The sequence below is a fragment of the Mercurialis annua genome, linkage group LG6 (genome assembly GCF_937616625.2).
Source record: "Mercurialis annua linkage group LG6, ddMerAnnu1.2, whole genome shotgun sequence".
Classification (NCBI taxonomy): Eukaryota; Viridiplantae; Streptophyta; class Magnoliopsida; order Malpighiales; family Euphorbiaceae; genus Mercurialis; species Mercurialis annua.
In genome coordinates this window covers 835864-860589 of record NC_065575.1, presented here as the reverse complement: position 1 = coordinate 860589, position 24726 = coordinate 835864, and the positions used below count along the sequence as shown (strand labels likewise).

The following is a 24726-nucleotide window of genomic DNA, read 5'->3' as shown; positions in this document are numbered from 1 at the left end:
TTTCTTTTTTTATTTCAAATAATTGTCCATTTTTTCAATATGGTGTTCATTTTGAAATTAATTTTTTAAAAATTAATTATTATTTTACAAAAGTGAATTATTCACAATATTTAATAAGAGTGTAACACAAAAAATACAAATAAATTTAGAATATTAATTATATTTTTAAATTGTATAAAAAACAATAAAGTATACAACTATTTTTGGAATGGAAGGTGTATAATAATAATAATAAAAAAAAAAACCCCCAAATTTGGTAGATCAAAACAAAATTTGTAGTCAATTAATTGGTATAACATGTCAATTAAAACAATAGATTTAAGAATAAAATACAAATGACAAAACAAAGAAACAATAGTATTTTCGCACAAATTGGGTCCCTAATAAACGTTACCCATTACGCGCCATCATTGACAGTGACTTCATCTGATTGATTATATCACACTTTACTTTTCAGCCGTCCGATGAAAACGATCGCCTCTCTCTCTATACAATAACACTCCACTCACTCACTTCTTTGACTGTTAAATTACCAAAAAATTAAAACTAAATCAATTCAATCCAGAAACACCCTCAGATCCTCTCTCTTACAAAATTATCCGAATCTAATTTCTGGGCTCTGCCTGTTTTTGCCTTGGAATTTGAATTATGTGTCAAGAAATTGAATGCATTGATTGTTTTTAGCAGCATCAGTTTTGTTCAGTGTCACCGACACAAGTTTTTGGCTCTGTTAATGGCTTCTCCTGGCTCTGCATTGTGGAACTTGAACTGGGTATCTTCTATTTTTGATAATTGAGCTAGAAAATTTAACATGGTTTTGGATTTTTTTTGTTTGCTGGGTGCCCATTTTGTGTTTGAAGCTTTAATTGTATGTAATTAGTTCAATGGTTTCTAATTTTCTTGTTGTGATGCTTTCTGTTTGAATGTTTATATTGTGTTTTACTGATAAAGTTCGCATCTTTTTTCAATTGAAATCAAGCAATGAAAATGAATTAGGATAAATTAGTACTTTTGATCTATGTATTGCGGACACTTTATTTGATCAATGTGTTCTGTTTTGAAAACATGTTGGATAGTTGACGTTTCGGATACGAAACTTCATTTTTTATATAAAAAAAACTTAAAATAAGGCCATTTCGCCGTGTCCTGTTTCGGAAACGTGTGGGACACTTTATATTTCGGACACGGGACTTCATTTGTTTACATAGAAAATCTTAAAATAACACCGTTTCCGCCATGTCTTGTTTCGAAAACGTGTCGGGCACTTTATATTTCGGACACGAAACTTCATCATTTTTACATAAAAAACCCTTAAAATAACACCATTTTACCGTGTACGTGTCCGTGTCAAAGCGTCCCGTTTCGGTGTATATATATCCGTGCTGCCTAGTTTCTGATTGATTTATAGCAATTAGATAACTTGTTGATTCTTTGCTAAAGTTGAGGGAAATAATAGATCGAACAGGGTAAATTAGTACTTCACTTTTTTGTCAATCTTTTTCAATAATTTGGAGAATCTAATGATGAGATAGTACTGTTCACTAGTTTTTCAAAACTAGTCTAGTGGTGTGGGTTGTGTTTTTTTTTTTGAAATTGGATAGCTGGGGATTTTTGTCCTTTGCATTAACTTAACCAACAGAACAAGGCAAATTTTGCTAAGATGATGACAGGTTTGAATTGCCTTATCTCAAGCCTTTCCTAGAGAAAAGGGTTCTCAATCATGGACCACCCATTTCAACATTTCAATGCTTATCTATGACCTCTATGATTATTTATGTATGTTTATTGTTTATTGTCTTGTTGCATTCCATTTGAGTGGTTAACTGAATTTTCAGTTATCTTCCACCAGTTGATTGTATTGTCATTACTGGTCAGGATTCTTCTCACTAATCCTTGGGTACACTCTCCAATGAAGTTATATTTGCATTAGACAACAAGTTCTTGTTCGCCTGTTTATGAGCTTAAGAACTCTCGGGCTACGTAGCAGGACACTTTATTCAATCAACGTTTACCCTTCGGCAACGTGTCGGAAACCTTAAAATCACATCGTGTTTCCGTGTCCGTCTCCGTGTCCAAGAGTCCCATTTCCATGTAACTGTGTCCGAGCTATATTGCCCGTAACCCTATAAAAACCGTCATTTATCCTTTTATTTGTTCATGATAGATGATTCTTCTTGAATTCTATAAGATCAAATTGTCACTATGTGAAATTGTTGATAGGTATGGTGACTCTACTTGGTATGGTATTAAAGCTGTCTAAGTACTTTAACTTCTTTTAGATTGTGCTTATCATGCCATGGATATGAACTTACCATGCTACATTTTTTGATTTTCAGTTTTTCTTTCAATCTCCGGAGTGGCTAGCGTCTGTATTGAGCTGAAAAGGTTACATTAGAGCCTTTTCATTGCGGACGAAAGGGAAGTGGGAAAATACAAGTATTTTGAATACTGCTTATTTCCTAAAAGAACTGTTGGTCTATGGAAGACCATTCGAGACCGAAACTAAATTCTCTAGACCAGAAATCATCAGAAAGTACTAATTCTGCATCAACTCGAGGAAGGCAAAGCTTGAATTTGGATGACAGGTTCAAGCCTGAAAAGTCAACATTTTCATTTAATGATCTTCATCATCAAAACACAAAAAGTACAAGAGATATCTCACCTAAACGTAGGAATTTCCTGAAGCAACATAGAAAGGCAGCTCGAGATGAGGAGCTTGTTAAGTATATGTCTAATTTGCCGAGTTATCTAGAGAGAGGAGAACATCGGCAGGAGAAAGTTTTAAATGTCGGGGTCCTCGACTGGGGACGGTTAGAGAAGTGGCAGTGTAGCCAGGAACAGATATGTCGGAGAAGTAGCAGGCATTCACTTTCGAGTGGCAACACGTTCTCTTCCCTGTCAACAGAATGTTCGTCAGTCAACTCTAGTAGCAGTCAGAGTTACTCTTCTTCTGATCAAAGGTCGCGTCGCCCATCACTGCAATTCCATTTGATGTCATCTCCCTCAGAAGTCCGACCACAAAATGTCAAATCATTTCAAGACGGTATTCAAAAGTATCAACATGTCAAAAGTTCCCAGACCAAGATCATGAATGAGCAAGAAAAGATCGTTGGGACAGATAAACTGTTTTTGCAAAACAATTCTGAAATGAAACTGAAAAAGTGCAGTGGAAAGGATTTGGATTCAAAAAACAACATAGAAAGTAAAACTTTTGAAGGATCAAAGTTGGAAGCAATACAGAGGATAAAGACGACTACCGGAGATGGTGAATGTATTAAGACGGTTAATAAACTTCTAGGACAGAAGGCATATACTACTGAGAAAGATATCGCCGAAAAAATTAACAGTGTACATCTGCATCCGCAAGATCACTCCCAAGGCGATTGTTCCCAGATCTCTAAGGCAACAATGTTAGGCTGTAAGGAAGCAGAAGCAAGTCGACGGAGTTCTGCAGAGATGCAAGAGAGTAGCACTGGAGTGCTCAGTTCCGGTGTCCCACACTCTTGCCCATTAATTTGCAAGAATAATGTATGCGCAGAGATAAAACGGCGCTTCTCTGAGGCAGAAAGTATCAGCTTTTTGCCTAATTCATCTCAGTCAATAGCCCGTCCAGTGAAGAGAGGAATTAGTCCGTCCCGTGGCAGTATATCAGAAATTAAAAAATCAAGTGTAGCACCAATAACTTCAACTTCAAAAACACTTTCCACAGATTTGGAGCTAAAACCAAGCAAAACGGCTGCTGAAAAACCGAGAAGTACTTCACCTTTTCTCCGACGTAGCATTGGCTTAGGCAAGATAATCAAAAGTTTCAATTCCAAAGAGGATTTAAATCTTCCACAATTGAACACAGCCCAAAATTTCGCAAAATCTGCCTCAAGTGATGTGCAAAATGCTACAAGCAGAGCCAGGTCAAGCCCTCTGAGGAGGTTACTGGACCCGTTATTAAAAGCTAAGGAACCAAACTGCTATCAATATGGGGAACAATTGCCAAGAGATTCAGTATCAACAGATAAAGCCTGTAAGTCATCAAGAGGGCTAGTAGATTCTACAAATGGAGCAAGACAGCCTGGGATTATAAAATTGGATATAAGGAGTTGTAAGGAAGTCAAAGTTGATGACTCATTTCAGGAAAAGAAGCGTGATCCATCGGCAGTTCAAGCTTTTCTACAAATTGCCTCTAAGAATGGCCAACCTCTTTTCACATTTGCAGTGGGCAATGAACGGAAAATTCTTGCAGCCACGATGAAGAATTTGGGTAGCTCGAGAGAGGGTGATTACAGCTGCATATACACGTTCTTTTCTGTAAAAGAGGTCAGGAAAAAGAACGGTAGGTGGATAAACCAAGGTGGAAAAGATAAAAGTCATGAATATATTCCTGATGTAATAGCTCAGTTGAAGGTTTCCGGCACTCAGTTATCCGAATCTTTTGCTAGAGAATTCGTTTTGTTTTCTGTGGATCTAAGTCAAGCAGCGCAGCAAACATTAGACCTCCAGCCAAACAATGAGCTTGCTGCCATTGTTGTCAAGATCCCGAAAGCCACTAACAAAGGCGCATGCGGAGATGGGGATCGGACTAGTAAGCGCAATGATTTTCCAGAGTCTGGGGAACATTGCATGATCAGCCAGAGTCTTATCAGTACGACGCTCATTCTTCCAAGTGCCATTCATAGCCTACCAAATAAGGGAGGGCCTTCATCGTTGATCCAACGGTGGAGATCAGGTGGTTCATGTGACTGTGGCGGTTGGGACTTGGGCTGCAAACTTAGGATATTTGGCAATGACAGTCAACACATTAAGATATCAAGTTCATCCAAAGCATGCTCGATATCAGATAAATTTGAGCTAATCTCTCAGGTGACATTCTGTTGCTTTTCCAATTCCAACTAGCTATTAATTCTTTTCAAACCTATACAAACAAAAAACTGTCAATTTATGATGTTCCCTCACAAATTTGGAACGGAATTTTGAAGGATTTGTGACATCTTTTAGGATTTTCCACGGATTTCTGAGAATTTATGAAGAAATTGTGATGCAAAGTGCTGTCACAAAATTTTATGATGGCAGTTTTCGTCATAAATTCGTAACTTTGTGACAAATTCTGTCACAAATTGACAGTTTTTTTTGTAGTATACTTCCAACTGAAATGACATTTCTTACATTCTATATCTGATTATATAGGGAGGAGAAGAAGAGATTCAGCGTGTCTTTAGTTTAACTCCGTACAAGGACGGGATCTATTCGGTCCAGTTCATCTCATCACTTTCAGTTTTACAAGCATTCTCTTTGTGCATAGCAGTTCTCGACAGTAAAAAACTTTGCAAGACCTTTGCTACTTCCCTTGAAACCATAACAGCACAAAACAACGGAATAAAGGCAACACCAAATGGAATTAACGGCGAGTTGCCTGCAAGATACGTTTCGAATCCACCCCATTCTCCGGTCGGAAGGGTCTAGTTTCGGGAGGGATGGTCTTGTATTTAGATGTAGTACAGATAGATAAATAGTCAGTTTGACATAAATGGAAAATAAGTGCAGAATCTCCAAGAAGGCTGAAAGCATTTGTATGTTGTGTTAATTTTTAACTATTTTTTAACAATTAGAAGCAGTATTAATTGTATCTAGAAAATTATTATTATCACTAGCATCAATGCAAGTGAATGGATGATAATATGATCATCTAACTTCTATACATGAGGTCTGTGTCGGATAATATCCGATTTGTCCCTACTAATGCTTCCTTATTATCTTTGTAGATTTGTCTATGAGCTGGTCCCGATAGTGCTGGAGCTAATGCTGAAAACAGGCTTAGCTCGTCTAGCAAGCACTCCAACCGTGAGTTTTTGGCTCGAGGAGCATCTTTGGTCGAGGTAGGACTTGAGGTTTGCTCGAGGTAAGCTCAAGCAGACACAAAAATGTCAGTTTTTCTTAGTTCGATCACCTATTCGAATGATCTTTGATCTGGCACGCCTCGTATATGAATTGGCCTTCGGCAGCTTGTCATTGAATTCTACTAATTTTGCATGATGGGTTTGTATGAATGAACCAAACATAGTAAGGTTTACAGTTTTATATTGAGAATAGCATCAGCATGTGCTTAAATTGTTTTCAGATTGGATGTTTCTTTAGGCAAGTTGGGCTGGTATGAGCCAATGATGCATTTTCATAATGCTTACTATCTCTGAGTTTTAGACCTGTTTATGAGCCTGAATACCCACTCGACTAAGGTTCAAGCTCGGTCCGATTCCGTCCTAGATTCAAATTTTCTATGGACGGATTCGGATTTTTAGCTTCTAAAACATTAAGGATAAAGCCGGATAAGGCTGGTCTGAATCCATATAAAAACTCTGTTATTGGATGGGGTTTGGGCAATTGGAGGCTTGAACTTGTCTTGGAAACTTTCAAGTCTGGTTAGGTCTACGTCAAACCTGTCTAGACCCGGTCCACTAACATGCACGATCCACACAATTAAATAGTCGGTTCGATTAAAAACCAATTTAATCAAAACTGAATCAACTGAATTACTTCATCACTTCAATAAATCATACCAAATTAACCGAAATCTTAAAAGTACATAACTGAAGTCAACCGAGTGAGTCTGTTGATTCGGTTAAACCAAAAAAAAAAATATAATTGGTCAGTTCGAGCAACTGAATTTTAAAACTCATAATCACAACGAAATTAACCAAAAAAAGTCAATCAAATTAACCGAAATAGATCCATTAATTCGATTTAACCAAATTTTTGCTCACCTCTCACCCCTAAATAGTTCATTTAAAGCTATTCTTTTTCCTATGTTCTATATTGATAGGAAGCTGAATGTAAGGTAGCATAGAGACAGCAATTCTTACATCACATGCATGCTTTTGTTTCCCTTCTTATAAAAGTTACTGTATTGTACAGTGTACACCCTACCCTTTTTTTTACCTATTTTACTTCAGTAAAAACATGATTCCACATCTTCAGTGCTTTACCAGCGTCAATATTGCTGAAATATTAAATGAACTCACTGAGTTACTGTCTTTTACTTTTTTTTTTTTTTGAATTCATCAAATTTCATTAAATCGAATATGAAACAGTTACATTTGTAAGAAATTCGGGATAATTCGAAAACGAAACCCGATGACCTGACATGGAACAGACAACATGCTGTCTGATTCGCAGATCTTACTTACGAAAAAAAAAATTATTAACTGTTTCGCTAATTAAGTGCAGTCTTCAATCACACTTCATCCATCACTCATTGTCCGCAAACTAACATCATCCGATTCAACCACCACTTGATAACTCCTTCATAAAAAAGAGACAACAAACCTTCCACAGAGGAAGGACAACAAACTTTTCACAAAGAAAGGACAAAATAAAACATTCAGAAAAAAACAAACAATGAAAAATAAATAAATCTAATATAGCTCATAAACGATTTCATTTTGTTGTTGATGATCTTCAATTTATATTCGCTTCTTGTTAATTGAATTGCGCTTCGTTGATAAATCTTAATTCATCAAAAAAAATGGAAAAGAATTGGCTATTTATTATATTTATGAAATTAAATTAACATATATAAAATGATGGCTACCGTCAACAGCAAAATCAAACCATTGACGGCCGCCGGAGAAAAAACAACAAAAAAACTCTAGACGGCTAGGGTTTGCTTTGAGAGAAAAGAGAGGTTTCAAATAATAAATTGAACCATAACTTCTTTTACTGTCTTTTACTTCAATTTCCAATCTAACCAATTTTGTTTGTTTACTTTTAAAGATCAATTGTACCTCCCTCACCACCTAGCATTGAAGCTGGAGATTTGCATGGTTCCTGTAGATCTTCTTATTCGAGCCGAAAATCAAATCGAAAGTAATTAAAATTAAAAAAATATCCTTTGAATGTTAGATTTTCTTCAAACCAAATTGTGTGAAAAAATTGTTTTAACAGTTTTGGATCTTGGATAGATATTTATATCGAAAACCTTTTTAACATGGACTCGGATATGGAGAAATGGAATACTTGGACACGGGTAAACGGAGTTATTTTAAGGTTTCTTATGTTAAAAATGAAATTCGTATCCAAAACACCAAATTTTCAACACGTTTTCAAAAGACAATGTTTCCAAAATAAAAAAGTTGATCGAATGAAGTATCCGTACTATTTATAGTTGAGAAACCGAACCATCCCGAACAATATTAGACATATATATCATTCCATTTTTTAATTTGATATCATTGATTATTAATAAAATTTCATACAGTTATGAGAAAGACACAACATTAGTTTTTCTAATTGTAGAATTTTAATTTCAAATTAATTATTAAATTTATCAGAGATTTCTGATTTTTGTTTCGGTTTTAGAGTTTCGTCACTCTCCGGCTCTACTGAACCGTGCATAGCCCTGAAATTGAAGCTATTAGTATTAGAGTTTGATGAATGGTGTATTACTATTAGCTAGGTAGGGCTTAAGACCGGTAATACAGTTAATTAACCTTACAAGTTATTACAAATCAATAGAATCAAAAGAGAGAAAAACAGCTTTATTAATCAATCAAAAGTTTTATAAAAGATAATGAGCTCATTTGGCTCAGCTTCCTATTTATACTAAAACAGGAAAAATAACTGCTACTCTAACTACTGCACACAAGAAACTTGTGTTTGCTGAGCTGTTGATTAGCTGTAAAAGCACACGTGATTGTTGAGTTGCTGAGCTGGATTAACACACCAACAAGCACACAATCACATGGATTGATGACCTGGATGAATCAGAAGGAGAAGTCTGAAACTTCAGATGCAAGGCAAGCAGAACAATCACAGCAGAAAGCCAATGTTAGCTTTTGCACACACCAGGATGCAGTATACTGTAATACCCCCCCCCCCCCTCAAGCTGGAGAGTATATATCCAGGACTCCCAGCTTGCCAATGTTAGCTTGAAACACACCAGGAGGCAAAGCTTTGGTGAAGCAATCTGCTAATTGATTAGCAGAAGTAACTTGCAGCAGATGAATGAGGCCAGAATGTATTTTCTCACGAATGATGTGACAATCTATTTCAATATGCTTAGACCTCTGTAATGCCCCGCATTTTTGGAGAAATGTTTAATTGGATTAGACATATCATTTTAGCCAAAGGGAGCTAAAATAAGGAAATTTTCGTAAACAAGGCGGAAAATGGCGTTTTGACAAAGGATTAATTTTAATAAAGTTGGACTATATATTAGATGAAATTAATTGGAATTAAAATTTTATCTCGTATTTGGATATCGAGATAAGCATATTGTTATTTAATGGAAAAATTGGAGAAATTCCCATTAAACAAAATAAATGATTTTTTTTTAAAGTGGATATTTAATATCCGCAAATTTTATTATTTGGATTATTTTAAGAGAATCCATAAATATTTGGAATATTATTTTTAGATAGGGATTTAAGCGCGATAAATAAATTATACGGCTAAATAATAAATTTAAGGAAAAAGGCGATAATTAATATTTTGGATTAAGAAAAGTAGTCCGTATAATTTATAATCGATGAGAGTTTGGATTTAGCCCGAGAAATTTATCGACGTGCTTAATTAATAAATTAATGAATAAATAAATTAATAGGAATTCTAAATAACCAAAATAAATGGTGTAGAGCCAAATTATGATAGGCCTAATTAATACTACAATTTATAAGCCCAAAATTAATAATGAAATAAAATAAAAGCCAAGCCCAATCCATTCCCTTTTAGTGATATTAAAAACAAATGAGCAATATAATTCCTTAGCCACAAACCAAAGAAGTTTCCAGAGAAGGAAAAAAAAAAAAAAAGAAGCCTCATCTCTTCTTCTTCACCAAGAAGAAATATTTTCCTACACCATCCATTAAAGCTTGAGGTTTGGGAATTCAAGCTTCTATTGTTTATTATCTACCCCTAGCAACAATAAAATAAGATCGTACGGGTATTTGGATTGGAGAAATAGAGAATTTGGAGGGTTAAACAACGGGCTATTTTATTGTGCTTTATGAAATTTGGATTAAGCGATCGAGGTGAGTTCGCGATTTACTTTCGAGTATTATTATTTTTATTTATAAATAGATACATGTATTTGATTGAATGTGTTAGTTTAAACTTATATATTTGTTTATAGAACTCATATTGATATTAATAGAGTTTTATTAAAATATTTTAAATAATAAGTTTATGACTTTTATTAATAGTTTATTTTATGCTATAAACGAATAAAATATATTACACTTTATTAAAGGTCGCATAAATTGAGTTTGAAATATATTGAAAAATGTTTGATACTAGACTTTGATTTTTATAATGAATAATGCGATTTATAGTTGATGATGGCTAGATCGTGAGATCGCCTTTGAAATAGCATCGTTTATTTGAAAAGAGCATGTATTATTTAGTTAATGCTCTTTATTCTTTTTAGACCTTTAAGCATGTATATTAGTATAAAGAATTTGAGAATTTTATTATAATACTTGTTATTTTGATAGCTTCGCTATATGTATGTTTATTATACGAGCTTATACATTGTTTGTCCTGTGGAATTATTATTTAAACCCAATAAGTGATCCGTGGGAAACGAGCTACCTATTGGGCGTCAATAGGCTGTGTGATCACCAGTACTGATACGAGTCGAGTCTAGGCGTCTATGGTCAATGATTTGAAATGATAAATTATGATTATCGATCGATTAATGGAATAAGGAGGATAAAAAGAAATGTGATAGACACAAGGTAACTCGGTCGAACTATCTCGGGACCTGTGTCTAGTGGGTAACTCGGTCGAATTATCTCGGGACCCACAACTTGGGATTAAGTAGTGGCATGATGTAACTCGGTCGAATTATCTCGGGACTATGCCACGTGGTAGCGGATAACTCGGTCGAATTATCTCGGGACCCGGCCACTCGGACGATATGATTCGAAAAACAATTATCGTTGATTATGTTCTATAGGTTCATAGCATTTGGGTTTAGGGTTTCGAACGGATCCGATATTGGAAACTATTAAATTATATTTTATGTTTATTTATGTTTATCAAATCGTTTACTATCGAAGTATGTTTAATTAATTGTTTATTATCGAGGTATGTTTAATTATAAACTATTTATTGATCATAAAGTAAAGTATATTTTTATCGTTAATGCGACCTTATCTTTAAGTATAATACCGTTAGTAAATTGTGAACTCACTCAGCGTTGTCTGACCCCCCAACAGTGTTTTCTTTCAGGATTAACATATGACGATGTGGTCGAGCTTCCATTCGTTGTTCCGGAAGTCTCAGTTATGGGAGGTCTTATTCTTCTTAGAGCTGCAGTAGTCATGATAGTAGACCTAGCTAGTAGCTGACAATTTATATTTATATTATGACTTGCTAAAATGATGTATTTTGGAAAAATGAATTATCCAGGGATTTAATATATGGTTAATTGGTATTTTATACAGAGTGGTTTGTGTATTTTCACAGGTGTGGTTATTTAAGTTTACAAGCGTTATATTGCCGATTTTTTTGAAAATGGTTTTATTAAGTATTATAACGATTTTGGAAAAGCGAAAAATTTTTAGGTAAATTTAGGCTTGCTACGGGTTTCGGAACCAAAATTCCCATTCCCTAGCGCCGGTCGCGGCCCTCGATTTTGGGTCGTGACAAATGTGGTATCAGAGCAGTTGGTCCAGGATACCACTGCTTTGTGTGAGTCTACCTAGGAAACTACTGCAGCACATAGGATTCGAGTCATGTCTTTTGCATGTTGTCTTCTGTTTTCTATAGTTTCAACCTTCCTATTTAGGATATAAGCCGCGATTATTGTGTGATACTGCGTGCGACTTAAATAATTAGTATTTATGCGACTTGGTGACTAGGCTTAGGTAGGAAGTAATGTATAGTGTGAGGATGTTGTGATAAGCATACGATATAAGCGTTTAAGGATGACTGATAGAAAGGCGTAGATTTAAAGAGGCGGAAGAACTTACCAAGTTACAGAGTTAAAGTCTGGAGAACTTACAAAGTTAAAAGTTTATGAATTAAAGTTAATTGTTTAAACGATTTTAAAAGCATAATTGTGCCTAGACCCGAGATAGAAATGCATTATTGCCACGACATGAATAGAACTGCATCACTACATACACATTAAATGGAAAGAATAATAAATGAATTCATACATTAGTAGGACATGCATCATGCTCATTTGGCCTAGACAGGAGGTAAGTTATGGCAACTCTTTGGGGATGAGAGACGTCATCACCCTAGAGCACAATTATGCTGATCTTTAAAGGATTTAAATATGATTTTTAAAAAGGGCCATTTTCTTTGAATTGCAAAGATAATTGAATTATTTTTAAAGAGATTTGTTTTAAAACGTAAGTATACCTAGACCAGAACTCTGTAACGAAGGTAAAGTACTCGAGATCAAGCTGCAAGCAACTCTCAAAGTTACGGCGAATGTGTATTAGAACATGAAATGAAGATTTACGTTTTGAATATACAACGTCGGTAGTAGTTCAAAGAACTTTGGTGCGAGCAGAATAGAAAGGTGTATCTGTATAGTGATATATATATACGATTAAGCGATGAGTTAGGATTTTCTTATATGTAAATGAGGTGTTTAGGACATCATGCTGTAAGATAGTAGATGTATAAAAAAAAAAAAAAAAAAAAAATAATGGCAGAACCTAGTGAGCGAATTGTAAGACTAAGGTGATAAAGATATGGGGGCAGTCTCTACTAATTAAAGAAGCAAATTTTAAGCGATATTGGAAAATCGTCAAGATTAGTGAAACTAAGGCATCTTTTGATGACACCGTTGGATCGGTTTGACGTTGGAGTATGACATTCCTAAGAAGATTATTTAGGAATGAACTGCGGTGATCGTTAAACGGAGAGCCAGACGACGGTGTTTATGAAAGTATTGACGGGAGATCTCTATTAATAGAAAGGACCATGCTAGTGAGCCAGCTGTGGGAATATAAGATATATTGAGATTATTTATGGAAACTCCGTAAAATACGAATATTGTGAAGTATTTGGTTAAGGAGGTTAAGATACGGGGCATGTGCATTATACAAAGTAAGTTAAGAAGTTAGAATATCGGATAAAGAAACTACGGAAGGCATGTATGGAAATGTATGAAAAAGGAATATGAAGTGTAAGATTATGAGACTTGAGTCCGAACAGCAAAGAATGCAAGTTATAGTACGATAGCTATAAAATATTGTTGATGACTCTTAAAGGGGAACGTGAACGCTCCATGTGAAAGGTCACCACATGTTTCATATCGTAGATGGTACTAGATATATATTATTTGAGAACTTGTATATTAGGACCAACGAAGGAATCAAAGTACATTAATGTTTAAGTATATAACATATTAAAGACAAAGGTAATTGGATAAGAACTTTGTGATGAGGATAAGAAAAAGAACAACTTTATACAAGTAAACAAGGTTGTATGCAGTTGACATGAGAATTAACCATGTACAGGATGAGCGACAGTTATGAAAGAATGATTTATAATAGTATTAATGGAGGGAGTGAGATACCTAAGGTTAAATATATGTTAAAGATAAAGGGGAGATGATTCTCAAATCAATAGACGATGATGGGAACAATAAAGAACATGAAAGTATAAATAGAAACAACAATAATAAGAACGTAAGCCATGATAATAGTTATGAATAAGGTATTGAAGAAGGCAAATTTTTTTAGAATTAATTACTCTATCGTTGGCATTATAGAGTAAAATGAGGAAAGGGTACGATAGATTTTAAGTGATACCTAATATGGAACCAACTTCATAACACTCGATATGAGAGGCCATGAAATGGGTAATTAGTATAAAACAAGGAATATACCCATCTACTATAGGACATCGATAAGGATATCGTGTACAAACATGTACATGATTAAATGTAAAGAAGGCGGAAGACGTCCAGAAAAGTGACATCCGACCCCGATGAACTTATACGTCAAAATATAATTGTTGAAACAGGATATGAGAAATGACTCATGAGGGAATAATATGAACTACTTATGAAATTTTGGGAAAAGATTGAAGTAAGGAAACTTCACATATGTGTTCTTGACCAATGAAACAGGACGGAAAGATGGTATATGAGTTGTGAAACTTTAAGGAAGGGACAAACCATTAAAATGGATGTACAAGGTCGTAATAGAAGAGGCATGGAGGAACGAGTAAGCATGTTAGCTGTTGGCTTTAAATTATTAATGAATTTATAGTATAGGGTTCCGGCGTCCGCAGAATGGATGCAGACATTTGATAAAGAGATTTCGATGGATTATTTAATGGCAATGTGAGGTGAAGGCGAACGTAACTACGAAAATTTCATATGGACTTTGGTTTTATATCAAGTGGGATAATCCAAAAGTTATAACTACGTTTGGACTAGTAATTAATTTCGGATAAGTTCAAAGAATTCAACTAAAGAAACTACATGTCAAATTAAGAAAAGTTCGGGGTAGGTAGTTTGGACAAACTTTCCGACCTCTAACGCTTGTCAAGGTCAATTTGAATCTAAATGGAAATTGCAGAGAGAGTTGCAGAGAGTGCATTTAAAGAAAGTAATAAACTATTGGACGATTTTAAGTGATTTATTTAATGGTTTAAAGTTACCATTAAATACCCCAAATTTTGGAAACGTATTGATTTTGATAAAAATCCGTAATACCAGGATTTCGATGATTAGAATATCCTGAGTTTATTTGTAGAAAGGATCGTAGCTCGTTTAAATTGGAACACAACTTTATAGTGAGAATCAATTAAAAAAAAAGGGGAGTTATTAAATTTAAGAAAAGAAAAAGGAAAATTGAAATAAGAGACTAAAACAGCTTCTTTGGAAGCAATTTTGGGCGTGCTCGCTGAGATTTTTCGTAAAACCTATTAATGACACGCCAAGGGGGTATATCGGAAAGGATAACGACAAACCCATATCGATTTTAGAAAACAAGACCTGCCTTAGGCAAGCAGGCAAACATATACCCTTAAGTAAGCCTATAAGTTAAAGGAAACCTAAGTTTAAAACCTACATAGGAAAGCTAATTCTGGATCAATTTCCGATCCCAAGAAGTGTTATTTCGGACTTAGGACCAAAATGAAAATTGTAGACGGTGTTATATAGAATGAGTTTCAAGTGATAAATTAAAATTTGGATAAATTTTAGATGTTGGTTTTGTGGCCTGAAGCGGGCTAAAAACCTAAAGTTACAAAATTAAAAAGAAGTGAATTTTAGTTAGTTTGGAAAACTAACTACGTAATACATGGATAACGTAATACAAAATAAGTATAAGTTAGAAAATCGTAGAATAAAATATCCTATGAGATTATGCCTTAAGGGGATGGCGGAAGTAGTGAGCACTACCAATATAAAAATAATTGGATGGTAAGCATTATAAGAAAATTCGAGGACGAATTTTTTTTTTAAGGGGGGAAGAATGTAATGCCCCGCATTTTTGGAGAAATGTTTAATTGGATTAGACATATCATTTTAGCCAAAGGGAGCTAAAATAAGGAAATTTTCGTAAACAAGGCGGAAAATGGCGTTTTGACAAAGGATTAATTTTAATAAAGTTGGACTATATATTAGATGAAATTAATTGGAATTAAAATTTTATCTCGTATTTGGATATCGAGATAAGCATATTGTTATTTAATGGAAAAATTGGAGAAATTCCCATTAAACAAAATAAATGATTTTTTTTTAAAGTGGATATTTAATATCCGCAAATTTTATTATTTGGATTATTTTAAGAGAATCCATAAATATTTGGAATATTATTTTTAGATAGGGATTTAAGCGCGATAAATAAATTATACGGCTAAATAATAAATTTAAGGAAAAAGGCGATAATTAATATTTTGGATTAAGAAAAGTAGTCCGTATAATTTATAATCGATGAGAGTTTGGATTTAGCCCGAGAAATTTATCGACGTGCTTAATTAATAAATTAATGAATAAATAAATTAATAGGAATTCTAAATAACCAAAATAAATGGTGTAGAGCCAAATTATGATAGGCCTAATTAATACTACAATTTATAAGCCCAAAATTAATAATGAAATAAAATAAAAGCCAAGCCCAATCCATTCCCTTTTAGTGATATTAAAAACAAATGAGCAATATAATTCCTTAGCCACAAACCAAAGAAGTTTCCAGAGAAGGAAAAAAAAAAAAGAAAGAAGCCTCATCTCTTCTTCTTCACCAAGAAGAAATATTTTCCTACACCATCCATTAAAGCTTGAGGTTTGGGAATTCAAGCTTCTATTGTTTATTATCTACCCCTAGCAACAATAAAATAAGATCGTACGGGTATTTGGATTGGAGAAATAGAGAATTTGGAGGGTTAAACAACGGGCTATTTTATTGTGCTTTATGAAATTTGGATTAAGCGATCGAGGTGAGTTCGCGATTTACTTTCGAGTATTATTATTTTTATTTATAAATAGATACATGTATTTGATTGAATGTGTTAGTTTAAACTTATATATTTGTTTATAGAACTCATATTGATATTAATAGAGTTTTATTAAAATATTTTAAATAATAAGTTTATGACTTTTATTAATAGTTTATTTTATGCTATAAACGAATAAAATATATTACACTTTATTAAAGGTCGCATAAATTGAGTTTGAAATATATTGAAAAATGTTTGATACTAGACTTTGATTTTTATAATGAATAATGCGATTTATAGTTGATGATGGCTAGATCGTGAGATCGCCTTTGAAATAGCATCGTTTATTTGAAAAGAGCATGTATTATTTAGTTAATGCTCTTTATTCTTTTTAGACCTTTAAGCATGTATATTAGTATAAAGAATTTGAGAATTTTATTATAATACTTGTTATTTTGATAGCTTCGCTATATGTATGTTTATTATACGAGCTTATACATTGTTTGTCCTGTGGAATTATTATTTAAACCCAATAAGTGATCCGTGGGAAACGAGCTACCTATTGGGCGTCAATAGGCTGTGTGATCACCAGTACTGATACGAGTCGAGTCTAGGCGTCTATGGTCAATGATTTGAAATGATAAATTATGATTATCGATCGATTAATGGAATAAGGAGGATAAAAAGAAATGTGATAGACACAAGGTAACTCGGTCGAACTATCTCGGGACCTGTGTCTAGTGGGTAACTCGGTCGAATTATCTCGGGACCCACAACTTGGGATTAAGTAGTGGCATGATGTAACTCGGTCGAATTATCTCGGGACTATGCCACGTGGTAGCGGGTAACTCGGTCGAATTATCTCGGGACCCGGCCACTCGGACGATATGATTCGAAAAACAATTATCGTTGATTATGTTCTATAGGTTCATAGCATTTGGGTTTAGGGTTTCGAACGGATCCGATATTGGAAACTATTAAATTATATTTTATGTTTATTTATGTTTATCAAATCGTTTACTATCGAAGTATGTTTAATTAATTGTTTATTATCGAGGTATGTTTAATTATAAACTATTTATTGATCATAAAGTAAAGTATATTTTTATCGTTAATGCGACCTTATCTTTAAGTATAATACCGTTAGTAAATTGTGAACTCACTCAGCGTTGTCTGACCCCCCAACAGTGTTTTCTTTCAGGATTAACATATGACGATGTGGTCGAGCTTCCATTCGTTGTTCCGGAAGTCTCAGTTATGGGAGGTCTTATTCTTCTTAGAGCTGCAGTAGTCATGATAGTAGACCTAGCTAGTAGCTGACAATTTATATTTATATTATGACTTGCTAAAATGATGTATTTTGGAAAAATGAATTATCCAGGGATTTAATATATGGTTAATTGGTATTTTATACAGAGTGGTTTGTGTATTTTCACAGGTGTGGTTATTTAAGTTTACAAGCGTTATATTGCCGATTTTTTTGAAAATGGTTTTATTAAGTATTATAACGATTTTGGAAAAGCGAAAAATTTTTAGGTAAATTTAGGCTTGCTACGGGTTTCGGAACCAAAATTCCCATTCCCTAGCGCCGGTCGCGGCCCTCGATTTTGGGTCGTGACAACCTCTCATGGAATACTGGATTGTGAGCTAATTGAATAGCTGAACTGCTGTCACTATAAACCTGTGCTGGAAGAGGACATGACTGTTGGAGATCAGACAATAAGTAAGAAAGCCATTGTAACTCACAAGTGAGAGAAGCAAGAGATCTATATTCAGCCTCTGCACTAGATCTTGAAACTGTGGATTGCTTCTTTGATCTCCAAGAAATCAAAGAGTCTCCTAGAAAAATGCAAGATCCTGAGATAGACCTTCTGGAATCTGGACATGTAGCCCAGTCTGCATCAGCAAAAGCTTTGAGAAGAAGAGTGGAAGTAGCTGAAAAGAACAATCCTTTGCCAGGAGATCCTTTGATGTAACGAAGGACTCTATTGGCAGCATTGAGATGAGAATTAGTGGGACAATCCAAGAATTGGGAAAGTTGTTGCACTGCAAAAGACAAATCAGGTCTTGTTGTGCATAGATACAAAAGTTTGCCAATTAACTTCCTATAGGAAGTATTATTTGATAATAAATCACTCTCATCCTTAATCAATCTTTTTGAAGTAACCATAGGAGTAGGAACAGGTTTTGCATCTATAAAACCAGTTTCTTGAAGAAGATCCATGGCATATTTCCTCTGAGAGAGATTGATTCCTGCTGAAGAATAAGCTACCTCAAGACCAAGAAAGTATTTAAGAGTTCCCAAATCTTTTATACTGAATTCTTTGTGCAGAAAGGTCTTGATAGATGCTATATCAGACAGAGAGTTACTGGCCAATATCACATCATCAACATAAATGAGCAGAATGACAAATGAAGTTGATGTGTATTTAATCATGAGAGAGGGATCAGAAGATGCAGGTTTGAAACCTTGAGAAATAAGAGAGCCTGTTAACTTAGAATGCCATTGCCTGCTAGCCTGTTTGAGGCCATAAAGTGATTTCTGTAACTTGCAGACCAAAGAAGAATATGTTGCTTCAAAACCAGGGGGTAGCTTCATATAAACTTCTTCAGAAAGGTCTCCATGAAGAAAGGCATTGTTTATATCAAGCTGATGAAGATGCCAGTGATTGACTGCTGACAAGGCTAACAATGTTCTGATTGTTGTCATTTTGGCTACTGGGGAGAAAGTATCCAAATAATCAAGTCCCTCTTGCTGTGTATACCCCTTTGCAACTAATCTAGCCTTGTATCTGTCCACCTCTCCTTTTGAATTGCACTTGACTTTATAGACCCACTTGCAACCAATTGGTTGTTTGTGTGATGGTAAAGGAGTGAGAGTCCATGTTTGGTTATCAGATAAAGCTTGTAGTTCAGCTTGCATGGCATGTTACCAATGAACATGTTTGATTGCTTCATTATAGCTTTTAGGTTCAGAAGTACTATCAATGTTTAAGACAAAATGTCTGTGAGAAGGAGAAAGATTGGAATAAGATAGTACAGAAGAGATGTGATGAGGTGTAGTAGTTTGATGAGAAACAGAAGAAGGGAGAGTAACTTGATAGTCTTTTAGAAAAGAAGGTGGATGTGAGATTCTGGAAGATTTTCTAAGAACAGGAAAATCATTGTCCTGAAATAGGGAAGTAACTGGTGGTGAGGTTTGTGGTGGTGAAGTCCAAGGGATGTTAGTTTGTGAGGGAGGTGGTGATGGTGGTTGAAAAGAAGTAAGAGTTGGGGTTTCTGGGAGAGAAAAGGGATATGATATGTCTGAATTTTGCATTGGAGAGGATGTGACAGAAGGAGTTTTTGAGAAAGGAAACATATGTTCAAAGAAAACTACATTTCTGGAAATATGAATTTTTTTGGAATCTAAAGAGTATAGAATGAAGCCTTTTGTATTAGGAGGGAACCCTAGAAAAACACATTTGATAGCTCTACTGTCAAATTTTGTTCTATGAACAGGTAGAGTACTAGAAAAACTCAAACAACCAAAAACCTTGAGGTTTGCCAATGATGGAGATTCATTGTAGAGCTTCTGATAAGGGGACTGATCTTGAATAACAGGAGAAGGTATCCTATTAATCAAGTACACAGCATGCAGTATGCAATAATTCCAAAAATATAAAGGAAGTGAGGATTGAAACCTGATAGCTCTAGCCACATTAAGAATGTGTTGATGCTTGCGTTCCACTATGCTATTCTGTTCTGGGGTGTACACACAGCTTGTCTGATGTATGATCCCATGGTTTTTGTAAAAATCTGGTTGATCAAATTCTGCACCATTATCTGTTCTAACAACTTTGACAGTTTTAGAAAATTGGTTTTGAACATATGTAATGAAGTCTTGCAGGTGAAATCTTGCCTCAGATTTATGCTTCATAAGAAAAACCCAGGTAAACCTTGAGTAACCATCAACAATTGTCAAGAAGTACCTATAACCATGCATAGAAGTGACAGCTAAAGGGCCCCAAATATCAACATGAATTAGCTCAAAAATGCTCTTGCTAGCAGAGGTACTGATAGGAAAAGATAACTTCTTCTGTTTAGCATATTGACATATATCACAAACTGAATTTGAAGACAGTTTTATTGATGAATCTAACTTCTGCATAAGCTTGATTCTATTATTGGACAGATGTCCTAGTCTATAATGCCAAACATCCATATCAGTTTGTTGTTTTGAACTACAAATTATTGAATTACAACTGGACAGAGATTCTGTATTAGGTGTAAACTGGTAAAGTCCTTCTTTCTTTTCAGCTGAACCAATCTTCTTCCAATTGTTCATATCCTGAATGAAACAGGTATCACGATAGATGATCAAGCAGATCTTAGCATCATCAGTCAACTTGCTGACAGAAATAAGATTAAAATTAAAAGCTGGAACATATAGAACATTATGCAGTATGAGGTCAGGACTCAATTGTATTGATCCTATATGAGTAACTGCAATTAATGCTCCATTGGGCAGTCTCACACTGACATTATGAACAGCTTTGCTAGTTTTGAAATACTCAAGCTTGCAAACTATGTGATCTGTAGCTCCAGTATCTAAGATCCACATGTTTTTATAAGCCTTTGCAGAGAAAAAGCATGAATGAACAATACCTTCTGGCTTGAAAGTTGCAGTAAGAGAATTCACTTGAGAGTGTCCCTGAGAAGTACTTGCTTCATTGTTTCCTGCTTGAATCAAACTCATGATCTTTTGAATCTGATCAGGTGTGAAAGGAAAAATTTGTCCTGCATTAGCATTGTAATTCATGTTAGTATCAATAGGAGTGTTGTTCCTGGATATTTCTTGTTTGAAGCTGCTCTTGTTTCCAACTGATCTCTCCTCATCAAAATCCTGATACTCATAATCTGAATACTGAACCTGGTTTGCATATGCATTTTCTGGTCTAGGCTTTGGTTGAAAACCAGGTGGGAATCCATGCTTTCTGTAACAATAGTCCACAATATGCCCTGAGTTTCCACAGTGAGAACATAACTTCTGTTTACCAGCAAAATATGAGTTAAAACCTCCTCTTTTAAACATATTGTTTCCTCTGAAATTGCCTGTGCCTCTTCCTCTGGCATAGCAAATGTTAGATTCATATTCTGGATCATAATCATAATCCTGTGTTCCTTTTGCCATGAAAACATTTGAATCTGTAGTAGGCTTACTACCTGAGCCAGACAGTTGTCTCTCATATTGAATAACCATAGAAAAAACTTTGTTAATTGGAGGTAAAGGTTCAGTCATGATGATTTGAGTTCTCACATTTGCAAAATTCTCATTCAATCCTTTAAGGAATCTTATCACTTGATCATTTGACTGAATTACCCTTAATGCATTTGTAATTCCACAAGGACACCTTGGTTCACAGAAACAACTAGGCAATGACCTTAAACTGATCAGTTCATCCCAAAGAGTTTTGAGATGTGTGAAATACTCTGTAACAGACAAAGTATGTTGTTTAAAACTGTGAATTTCTTCCTGTAAATCTCCAATTCTATAGGAATCACCTTGTGAAAATCTGTCTTTCAAATCAATCCAGATTTCTAAAGCACTATCAAGATTAGATATACTATCTGCTATAGTCTGACTAAGGGCTCTATATAACCACGACATCACCAAAGTATTACACCTCTCCCAAACATGAAAATTCTCATCATCAGGACTGTGAACAGGTATGGAACCATCAACAAACTTATACTTATTCTTAGAAATCAAAGCCATACGCATAGATCTATACCAAGCATGATAATTTCTTCCATTTAACAAATTTGAGACTAAGACAAGTGATGGATTCTCACCAGGATGAACAAAAAATGGACTCGACATAGTATCTTCAGGTCTGATAAAATTTCCTGCCATTGTAGCAGCTTCAAACTCCAAACGAAGAAGATGATCACTATCTTTCAACAAATCAACGAACCAACAAGAGCACTAGGCTTTGATACCATATTACAAATCAATAGAATCAAAAGAGAGAAAAACAGCTTTATTAATCAATCAAAAGTTTTACAAAAGATAATGAGCTCATTTGGCTCAGCTTCCTATTTATACTAAAACAGGAAAAATAACTGCTACTCTAACTGCTGCACACAAGAAACTTGTGTTTGCTGAGCTGTTGATTAGCTGTAAAAGCACACGTGATTGTTGAGTTGCTGAGCTGGATTAACACACCAACAAGCACACAATCACATGGATTGATGACCTGGATGAATCAGAAGGAGAAGGCTGAAACTTCAGATGCAAGGCAAGCAGAACAATCACAGCAGAAAGCCAATGTTAGCTTTTGCACACACCAGGATGCAGTATACTGTAATACAAGTTATTTAATGTCAATCTGCAATACTCAGAATTGTATTTTATTGGATCCTGCTTATAAAAGTGCATGTCCAACAAAAATGAAATGATTAACCACAGCTCAAGAAGCTATTTTAGTTTATTGTTGTGCCCTAGGATACTGCAAGATAGGAGTATGCATAACTCAACCGAATAACTAAATCGAATTGATAAATTTAATTCATTTTGGAATTTATAAACTTAACTGAACTGATAACTTTATTTTGGTTTGAAATATATAAAAAAATTCAGCTTGGATTTAACTTTAGTGATAAATAATACAATGCTAAAATTAACCGATCAAAGTAAACAATATCATAATAAAATTGATTTGATTCGATTTGGAATATTAAAAATTTCGGTTCGGTGTTATTCAGTTTGAACGGAATGCACACCCCGCTGCGAGGCTTTATGATGAGGCATGTGAAAGTGGTCCAAAAATAATGAAATTAAAATCAGCTTCCATGCTTCCAAAATTCAAGAAACCCTTTTGGTGTAATGTGTCTTAAAGTTGCAACAGAGGAGCATCCTTATTGTCTGTCTGTGCTCAAATGTTAGCACAAGTAATATGTTAAACAAAAGTATGAATTTCATGTAAGATTATTAGACCATTGTAATGTTAAATGTTTCTTTATCCATGTGGCTTTATCACTGCTTGTACCTTTGTGCTGTGGAGACCACAATGTCTCTGTGTCAATGGCTATAAGGAAATAATTGAGTCAACGTTTTAGTGCCGTCTGATATTCGGAGTCATTATTCCGTATAATTTAAACTAAAGTCGGTTGGGAGACGTTAAGATAATAAAACTCTCTCGTAGAGATTTTAAAGTCGCTAAACTAATAGTTTTTTTATCTCTCTTTTTTTTAATCAAAGATAAGAGTACAAGATAAATATCTAAAAATAAAATAACTATTATTTGTAATTATCTCGTCGTCTCTATATTTGCATCGCTTAATGATTCACGTCATGTGACAAAACGATGTTGCAGCCGACGTTCATAGCATTCACTTCTATAAACTTCCGTTTCAATCTTCTAAAATATAGTATATGTCTTAAATTCAAGATCTCAAGAGTTTTCGACCTCACTCCTTACTATTTGAGTTAGAGATCATTGGTGGTTACTCTTCTCTATCATTATATTCAACCCTTACTTATAAACCTAAATTATTTATTAATTTTTGATTCCACCTTTATCTCACGAACTCAACTCGAGATTGATCTAAAAAAAATATCTACTCAAAACAATTTATGTCGTAATTTAGATATTAGTTTGCAGTTCTATTTGTATACAATGAAGGTATTAAATTTACATTTCTATTCCCTTCAAATTTAGTGAATCAAACTATAATAAAAAATTGGTTGCCCCATTATTAAACATATGGATTTGGTCTTGAAAACACATATATAATTAGCAAAAGTTGCACCATTTGTAGAAAATTGCTTACAAGATTGGGGCACAGGTAGGGTTGCTTAGCAGAAAACAGTCTGGTTTGGTCCTTAGCATCTTAATAATAATTATTTAAGCAAAACAAGATTAGCAAGTTTTAAGCTCACTTGCTGTCTGGTATGGGCACAAGTAGGGAAATCAATGCCAATTTCACACTAAATCTTAGTTGTATTCTAAGGGTAAATAAGTAATTCTATACTCCAATTTGGTTTTGTTTAAAATCAAAATAAATCAGCAATAGCACTCATTGCTTTATTGAAAGACCCATGAGGGTAAAATTGACATTTAGACCTAAAAGTAAGACAAATTAGCATTTACTAATCATAAATTTTATTTAAATAGGATGTAAATGAAGTGCATAAATTTGAATTATTATTTATAAGGATATATGCATTAATAAACAAAAATTAATTATCTGGTCCGAATTAGAACTTCAAACTTTAGCTCTTTAATATGTTGGGGTACCAAAATTAAATTTTTGCTTATAAGGGTAAGGGTACACAGTACTACCTGT

The 24726-nt window shown here is 34.4% G+C and overlaps 1 protein-coding gene and 2 long non-coding RNA genes across 5 annotated transcripts; all 3 read left to right on the top strand.

Moving 5' to 3' along the window:
* The first annotated feature begins 484 nt into the window (after window positions 1-484).
* Window positions 485-6108, top strand: LOC126688203 (uncharacterized). 3 transcript variants are annotated; one of them, XR_007644195.2, is made up of 4 exons: window positions 485-772; window positions 2337-4854; window positions 5179-5561; window positions 5754-6108. XR_007644195.2 is itself a non-coding variant. In XM_050382826.2 (3 exons), exons 2-3 carry the CDS (start codon window positions 2479-2481, stop codon window positions 5452-5454), a joined length of 2652 nt encoding a protein of 883 aa, XP_050238783.1. In that variant the 5' UTR covers window positions 485-772; window positions 2337-2478; the 3' UTR covers window positions 5455-5689. The 3 variants fall into 3 exon arrangements, 2 of the variants coding, with proteins under 2 accessions (XP_050238783.1, XP_050238784.1); XM_050382826.2 differs by lacking the exon at window positions 5754-6108 and having other exon boundaries at window positions 5179-5689; XM_050382827.2 differs by lacking the exons at window positions 485-772; window positions 5754-6108 and adding an exon at window positions 1798-2220 and having other exon boundaries at window positions 5179-5689.
* A 3243-nt stretch (window positions 6109-9351) lies between these two features.
* Window positions 9352-11450, top strand: LOC126688209 (uncharacterized). The gene is made up of 2 exons (XR_007644201.2): window positions 9352-10013; window positions 11202-11450. It is a non-coding gene; the product is annotated as an uncharacterized LOC126688209 (long non-coding RNA).
* A 4282-nt stretch (window positions 11451-15732) lies between these two features.
* Window positions 15733-17832, top strand: LOC126688208 (uncharacterized). The gene is made up of 2 exons (XR_007644200.2): window positions 15733-16395; window positions 17584-17832. It is a non-coding gene; the product is annotated as an uncharacterized LOC126688208 (long non-coding RNA).
* Window positions 17833-24726: the final 6894 nt, after the last annotated feature.